The sequence below is a fragment of the Limanda limanda genome, chromosome 16, assembly GCF_963576545.1.
Source record: "Limanda limanda chromosome 16, fLimLim1.1, whole genome shotgun sequence".
In the NCBI taxonomy this organism is placed as follows: Eukaryota; Metazoa; Chordata; class Actinopteri; order Pleuronectiformes; family Pleuronectidae; genus Limanda; species Limanda limanda.
Genome location: NC_083651.1, coordinates 2,279,587 through 2,287,411, shown reverse-complemented (window position 1 = coordinate 2,287,411; position 7,825 = coordinate 2,279,587). Strand labels below are relative to the sequence as shown.

General features: G+C 43.6%; 1 protein-coding gene across 1 annotated transcript; it reads right to left on the bottom strand.

Moving 5' to 3' along the window:
• On the bottom strand, positions 1-818 carry LOC133022122 (macrophage mannose receptor 1-like). Its single transcript, XM_061089133.1, has 2 exons — positions 507-818; positions 1-404 (listed from the first exon to the last, which is right to left on the bottom strand). The coding sequence occupies exons 1-2, from the start codon at positions 748-750 to the stop codon at positions 25-27; spliced, it is 624 nt and encodes a 207-aa protein (XP_060945116.1). The 5' UTR covers positions 751-818; the 3' UTR covers positions 1-24.
• Between the last annotated feature and the right edge of the window lie 7,007 nt (positions 819-7,825).

The following is a 7,825-nucleotide window of genomic DNA, read 5'->3' as shown; positions in this document are numbered from 1 at the left end:
ATGTGTTCTCTCTCTCTCTCTCTCTCACTGGAAGCACCAGCCGCGCTGTTCCATGCTGTAGCAGACAAAAGGTTTTCTTACTTCACAGGAAATTAATCTCCATTTTCCTCCCTTGTTCAAATCTGCAACACCACATCCGACTTCCATCGAGTCAGGTGAGTTGACACCCGGGGACCAGGAGCTGAAAGAGAAGTGACTCCCGTCGGACCAGTAAATCTGAGAATCTCTGTACAAACCGATCCATGCCCAATTGCCACGGGATATCAAGCTCTTTATCTCTTCGTTTTCATCGTCGTTCCTCACAGTGGCCAGATCTGTGAAGTGTTCTCTGCAGTGCTTCTGAGCCTCAGACCAAGTCTTTCGTGTATTCACTCGCACAAACTCGAATCCTCCTGCAGCTGAGTCTGAGAACAAAAGAGGGATTGTTGAGATCACACAATGGATTTCAAAATCATTTCTTAAACATGATGTTGTATCGTAAAGATCAATATAAAGCACAACATTACCATTGTAGCAGACAAATGTAGGCTTTACATGGCAGTAATAATCAAACCATGTTCCTTGTCTAGTCATTCCCACACAGAACTGATTGGCTTCATTATAGTTTGGTTGGTGATCGTTCCAGTTCCTATATTCATCTCCACTCTGGTTGAACCCATCTGACCACTTCCAGTCCACATGACTGTACAGGCCGATCCAAACCTGAGACCTGTGACCAGCAGCAGAAACTGTGTCTTTCAGTTCCTCCATTTCTTCAGTGTTTCCCACAGTGGCCAGGTCGGTGTACTTCTCTCTGCAGTAGCTCTGAGCTTCAGTCCAAGTCCTTGCTTCAGACACAAAGTGGTACTGGTGGAGGAGGCAGGTGGAGAAGGTGAGGCACCCTGAGGAGGAAACCAGTTATTGTTGTTATATATGAGGACTCAAATTAATCTCTATTCATATTTCCTGTTAGACATCATACAAACAGTTAAATTCACTGACCTGAGAGACACAAGACACCAAAGAGGATCCGGTCCATCCTGATGCTGCTCGGTGGACTGTCTGTCCCAGTGTCCTCCACCAACACCTAACTGATCCAGCTCTAGTGCAGCTTTAGGGAAATGTAACTCCAGCTCCTCCTCTGCTACAGACAATAGTGTTCTGTTGAACTCCTCATGCAAAAAGGCAAAGATGCAAACAACAATTTTTTCTTATGTATTTCTGGAGGCATCTGAACTCCTCTTCCATTGTTCTGGCTGCTTTGCATTGTAAATCCTCTCTGGCAGGAGCTCTGTGTATTCACTCATGTCTCTCAGGGTTATTATCTTTGTTATTATCTTTGTGTTGATGTTGTTTGGAACTCCAGATCTCATGGAGTCGACTCTACTCACCTCTGGCCTTGTTGAGCCGTAAGGCTGCTGTTCTGTGATACTTGTGAAACCTCCATGTTCACAGACGGGACATGGACCAGACCCTCAGTGTCTGTTGAGGACGTCCTGACGTCTCCGCAGCACAGACCTCAGGTCAGCTGACAAACCAGAACTCACAGGTCGGGACTGCGGTCAAAGACAGAAACATGAAAAGGAAGATTTAAGTGAATCAGACAAATGAATCACTGAGACATCAGAGAGACATCCTGCTCAGCCAATCACGTCTCTTTAATCAGTTCACAGTGTCTGAGGGTCGGAGCGTGGGAACAGGACACACACGTCCATTCACACACCAGCCTGAAGACAGACACACAAAACTCAGGCTCCATCCACACAGAGAGGGGGGGGGGGAGGGGGGGGGGTACAGCAGCAGTAATGCACCTGGACGTTGGTTCCAGGCCCAATACACAGAAGAAAGAAGAAGAAGAAGAAGAAGTGTGTGGATGTGGTTTGGATCATGTTCACTTCAGTTTCCAGATCAGTTAAATCACTTATTCCATTACATTTTTTATTAATAATAAATTAATAAAAACTTGGCTGGGAATATTAATAATAAATTAAATCCATACTCAAAAGTTACTTATAACTTTTAATCTACTTGCTCCAATGCTCCACCAGCCAGTACCTGAGGAAGAGAGACGACCCTCATCGCTACTGTGGTCGTGCCACAGCACCACCTGCAGGTCAGAGGAGGGATAACGTGACAACAAGACGTTTACTAGAGTCTCAGCAGTGTGATGCAGACATGTTATCAGCTCCATGAGTCTGTGCTGAGGAGCTCTGATGCTAATTCTAATTGCATTACATGTCATTATCCTTGATACTGTTCTGTAACTGTGTGGATATGGTGAAGAGGGGGGGGGGGGCAAAGAGGCAGCTGGGGAGATAGACAGAAGGAGGTGAAGGAGGTGAAGGAGGTGAAGGAGGTGAAGGAAAGAAAGAACAAAGACAGGAGCTCCTAACGTTTCCTTTGATCTCCCCTCTCAGCAGTGTAAAGTGTGCAGTGAGTCTGGGAGGTCCTGTGGCCCCTCAGGCCCCCCGACGGCCCCGGGGTGGGCGGGTCTGACTTCGTGCTGTACGTCAGCGGCGTCCCCACCGAGCAGGAGAACATCGTGGCCTACGCCGCCTACTGCCAGCTGGAGGCGGAGCTAGACAGGTGGGTGGGGGGGGTGGTCCTCGACTTCAACCTGTGGTCCAGACTGTGAATCATTTCTGTTTGAGGATGTTTCTAAGTGTGTGTGTGTGTGTCTGTGTGTGTGTGTGTGTGTGTGCGTGTGTGTCTGTGCCTCTTTGTGTCTGTCTGTGTGTGTGTGTGTGTGTGTGTGTGTGTGTGTGTGTGTGTGTGTGTGTGCCTCTGTGTGTGTGTGTGTGTGTGTGTGTGTGTGTGTGTGTGTGTGTGTGTGTGTGTGTGTGCCTCTGTGTGTGTGTGTGTGTGTGTGTGTGTGTGTGTGTGTGTGTGTGTGTGTGTGTGTGTGGTGCTGCTGCAGAGGTGGACAGCTACGAGCCGGCCTTCTGCTCTCAGGTGTGTGAGCAGCCGTGTGTGGACAGCATGAGGGACATCGTCCTGAGGGACCGAGGACGACCCGACATCCCGGCGGCCTGGACGCAGCACCAGGTCAGAGACAGACACACAAACAGATGCTTTCGTCGCAGACACACACACGTGTGCAGACGACTTGGTTGACATGTCTCTGTCTCACCCTGGTCCTCTGTCCTCTGTCCTCTAGGGCAGGGGTCTTCAACGTGTTTCAGGCCAAGGACCCCCAAACACGTGGAGAGATGGAGCAGGGACCCCCTACTATATATATTGTATAAAACTGTGTTTTATATTAAACTGGGCCTAGTGCCATGTATAAACATAACTACCCTGATATTGTGCATTCAATACTAAGCTATTCAAATATTACACAGGTTCATATATTCATGTTTTTAATTTAAACATGTGCAAGGTACAGGGTGGCCATGCCACTGCTGTTTATAAACATACAGTGGGTACGGAAAGTATTCAGACCCCTTTAAATGTTTCACTCTGTTTCATTGCAGACATTTGCTAAAATCAAAAAAGTTCATTTTATTTCTCATCAATGTTCACTCAGCACCCCATCTTGACAGAAAAAAACAGAAATGTAGAAATTTTTGCAAATTTATTAAAAAAGAAAAACTGAAATATCACATGGTCATAAGTATTCAGACCCTTTGCTCAGTATTGAGTAGAACCTTTTGAGCTAGTACAGCCATGAGTCTTCTTGGGAATGATGCAACAAGTTTTTCACACCTGGATTTGGGGATCCTCTGACATTCTTCCTTGCAGATCCTCTCCAGGTCCGTCAGGTTGGATGGTGAACGTTGGTGGACAGCCATGTTCAGGTCTCTCCAGAGATGCTCCATTGGGTTTAGGTCAGGGCTCTGGCTGGGCCAGTCAAGAACGGTCACAGAGTTGTTCCGAAGCCACTCCTTTGTTATTTTAGCTGTGTGCTTAGGGTCATTGTCTTGTTGGAAGGTGAACCTTCGGCCCAGTCTGAGGTCCAGAGCACTCTGGAAGAGGTTTTCTTCCAGGATATCTCTGTACTTGGCCGCATTCATCTTTCCTTCAATTGCAACCAGTCGTCCTGTCCCTGCAGCTGAAACCCCCCCCCCCCATAGCATGATGCTGCCACCACCATGTTTCACTGTTGGGATTGTATTGGGCAGGTGATGAGCAGTGCCTGGTTTTCTCCACACATACCGCTGAGAATTACACCAACAAGTTCAATCTTGGTCTCATCAGACCAGAGAATCTTATTTCTCATAGTCTGGGAGTCCTTCATGTGTTTTTTGGTAAACTCTCTGCAGGCTTTCATATGTCTTGCACTGAGGAGAGGCTTCCGTCGGGCCACTCTGCCATAAAGCCCCGACTGGTGGAGGGCTGCAGTGATAATTGACTTTGTGGAACTTTCTCCCATCTCCCTACTGCATCTCTGGAGCTCAGCCACAGTGATCTTTGGGTTCTTCTTCACCTCTCTCACCAAGGCTCTTCTCCCACGATGGCTCAGTTTGGCTGCACGGCCAGGTCTAGGAAGAGTTCTGGTGGTCCCAAACTTCTTCCATTTAAGGATTATGGAGGCCACTGTGCTCTTAGGAACCTTGAGTGCTGCAGAAAATCTTTTGTAACCTTGGCCAGATCTGTGCCTTGACACAATTCTGTCTCTGAGCTCCTTGGGCAGTTCCGTCGACCTCATGATTCTCATTTGCTCTGACATGCACTGTGAGCTGGAAGGTCTTATATAGACAGGTGTGTGCCTTTCCTAATCAAGTCCAATCAGTATAATTAAACACAGCTGGACTCCAATGAAGGAGTAGAACCATCTCAAGGAGGATCAGAAGAAGGGACAGCATGTGAGTTCAATATGAGTGTCACAGCAAAGGGTCTGAATACTTATGACCATGTGATATTTCAGTTTTTCTTTTTTATTAAATTTGCAAAAATTTCTACTTTTCTATTTTTTTCTGTGAAGATGAGGTGCTGAGTGAACATTAATGAGAAATAAAATGAACTTTTTTGATTTTTGCAAATTGCTGCAATGAAACAGTGAAATATTTAAAGGGGTCTGAATACTTTCCGTACCCACTGTACATCTTGCATACAACACTGAGCTATTAAAGTAATTCACAGATTCATGTTTTTATTTTAAACATACATGTAGAAGAGACAGTGAATCCTCAAGCTATCTGTGGATGGCACACATACTCCCACATTAGTGAGATGTTGGACCCTGATGGGTAGCACACAATTTATCTAATCTTGGATGGATGGAGGTTGTCAGGCAGAGGTTCAAATCAGCCTCACAATATGTAGTATGCATGTCAATGTGTATTTAAAGACATTTAAATTCGTGAATAAAAACAAAATTATAATTTTTTTTTAAAATGGTCTAATCAAACAAAGATTTCACGACCCCCCTGCAGTACCTCCGCGGACCCCCTAGGGGTCGCGGACCCCCTGTTGAAGACCTCTGCTATAAAGTGTATAATGTGCATGTTTGTTTACATATTAGACTTCTCGGTTGAAATGAATAGCATTTTAAAGTATTTTTAATTTCACATGCAGATGTATGAGTTCATATTAAAATCTTCTCTGTTTTAATGTTTTCCCTGAAGGCTGCAGAGCTGAGGATGTTTAGTTATAAGATCTATAATCTCACTGAATTGAGCTGGGCTGACATTAGGTCGTTACTAAACCTTCTAATGGCCACAGAGAAACAACCTGGGGCCGTGCAGCTTTATTCCAGCAGTAAACTCTGGATGACAGCCTGTGAGAAGAGACCTGATACTCATAGTGAATTATCATTTCTTATTTTCTCACATCTAAATGTAATAATAAGTCTAACAAGACTAAACAGATTCAGTGTTTTAATAAAAAGAAAAGTGGGAATTGGTTGAGAACAGAAGCAGGTCTGGACATGAAATGATTTAATGAACAGATTCACACCATCAGGAGAGGAAACAGATTTCACCTCGAGTGCATTAATCTGTATAAATATCATGCATTTATAATCCACTATTAATAATATATTACTTTGTACTGAGTAATGTCATTTTAGTGCTGTATTCATTTTGTTAATACATTTTCTATTGTGCTCTGTATCATTATCATCATCATTATTATGTCTTTTATTACTTGTTTAAGTTTTGCAGCTATGAGGTTCCACTGCAGAGATTCTTCACAGGATTATATTTTTATAACTGGTGTCACAACATCGTGAATAAGATGCAGAAGATAATTTGTTTTTTTGACAGCTGGTTATTGCCTCCTCCTTTAAAAAAGTACAAAATGTGACATGCAACTCTGGTTATAATTAAATATTCATACTTTTAGATTTGAAACAGAATATTGTCAAATAGTAAATCATGTGGTTTTGTGCAATTTCACTTTGTTTCCTCCAAGAAGTCAACAACATCAACAGTTTCACACTGACACCAAACACATGTCAGAAAGAAATCTCTTATGTATGTTTTTAATATTAAAGCTTATGGAAGCTGCTCTGCAAAGTCTGTTACCTCATCCAGACACGACAGGCTGAGTATCACACAGTACACAATACTAACTGACAGATTGTGTACTTCTGTTTAGATGTGTGGATTAGATCCACGTCCTTCCTCTTATCTCTCAGGTACCATGACAACCCAAAGGAAGCTCAAGCTAATGAGTCTCAGAGCAAAGAAGAAACACAAGCAACAAACAAACACAAGACCTGAACACAAACAACAACAACAACAACAACAACAACAATATGAGCCACAAACAAGATGACAAGAAGAACAACAACACAGAGCAGAGAGGATCCTTGTGTTTGACTCACCTGGTCTCAGGTCCACAACTTGTCAATAGAGACATGACACAGAACTTCTCAGAGGCCAAGAGGTTCTGCAGACCACCGGTTCTCCAGACCACCGGTTCTCCAGCTCACATGTTCTCCAGTTATAGGTTCTTCTGTCCACAGGTTCTCCAGACCAAATGTTACATTACATTACATTACATTACATTTCATTTAGCTGACGCTTTTATCCAAAGCCACGTACAATAAGTGCATCAACCCCGAGGGAACAAACCCAGAACAACAAGAATCAAGACAGTACAATTTCTTCGAAATAAAGCAAAACTACAAAGTGCCGTCATCTCGGTTCACCACCTGCTCTTCCTCTGACGTGTTTTCATGCTGTGGTGTGCGGATCAATAAGGTTTGATCTTATCTTATCTTCTGCAGCGGTGCAGTACCGTCTTCCTCCACACGGGCTGCCTGTTTACTGCAGAAGGCATTTCTTGTGGGCGCTGTTTCAGTAATCTAAGGGAAACTGCCACAACTGAGGTGACAGTCAAACATAAAAGTTTGATCTTTAATTAAGTCATTCCGAGAGGAATTTAACTTCATGTAATAAACATATTTGATTTGAACCCCCCCCCCCCCCCCCCCCCTACCCTAGTTATTTATTTAACTTTTCATCATTTTTTTATCATGGACCATTTACTTTTATTGTTTCATGTTATTTATTTTTCACTCTACATCCATGTCTCTCTAGTTTAGTTTTCAATTGTTTTGTGTATTTGATTTCATTTGTTGATTTAAACTATGAAAAAAATCCCTAAGAAACAAAAACAGAACATTTTGAAAAGGTTGTTCCACTCCTAGGAAATAAAATCTTTAAATAAATGTTAACTAAAACCAACACAGATTTGAAACAGTGTGAAGAAGAAAAGGAAAATGCATTTTTTAAAGTTTTTATAAATGATCAGTTTTCACAGACACCGCCCACCCAAACCCCGCCCCCTCTCCTCTTCGTGGTCTTCTCTGATTGGCTGCTGACACGTCCTCCTCCTCTCTGATTGGCCGGTGGGCTTGTGGGTGACAGCTGGAGGCGGAAGCGAGTGTTACCGGGAG

Coding starts and splice junctions, on each gene's coding strand:
- LOC133022122 (XM_061089133.1), bottom strand. CDS start 750: ATGGAGGAACTGAAAGACACAGTTTCTGCTGCTGGTCACAGGTCTCAG. Junction 405..506: donor TACATTTGTCTGCTACAATG/GTAATGTTGTGC, acceptor TTTTGTTCTCAG/ACTCAGCTGCAGGAGGATTC.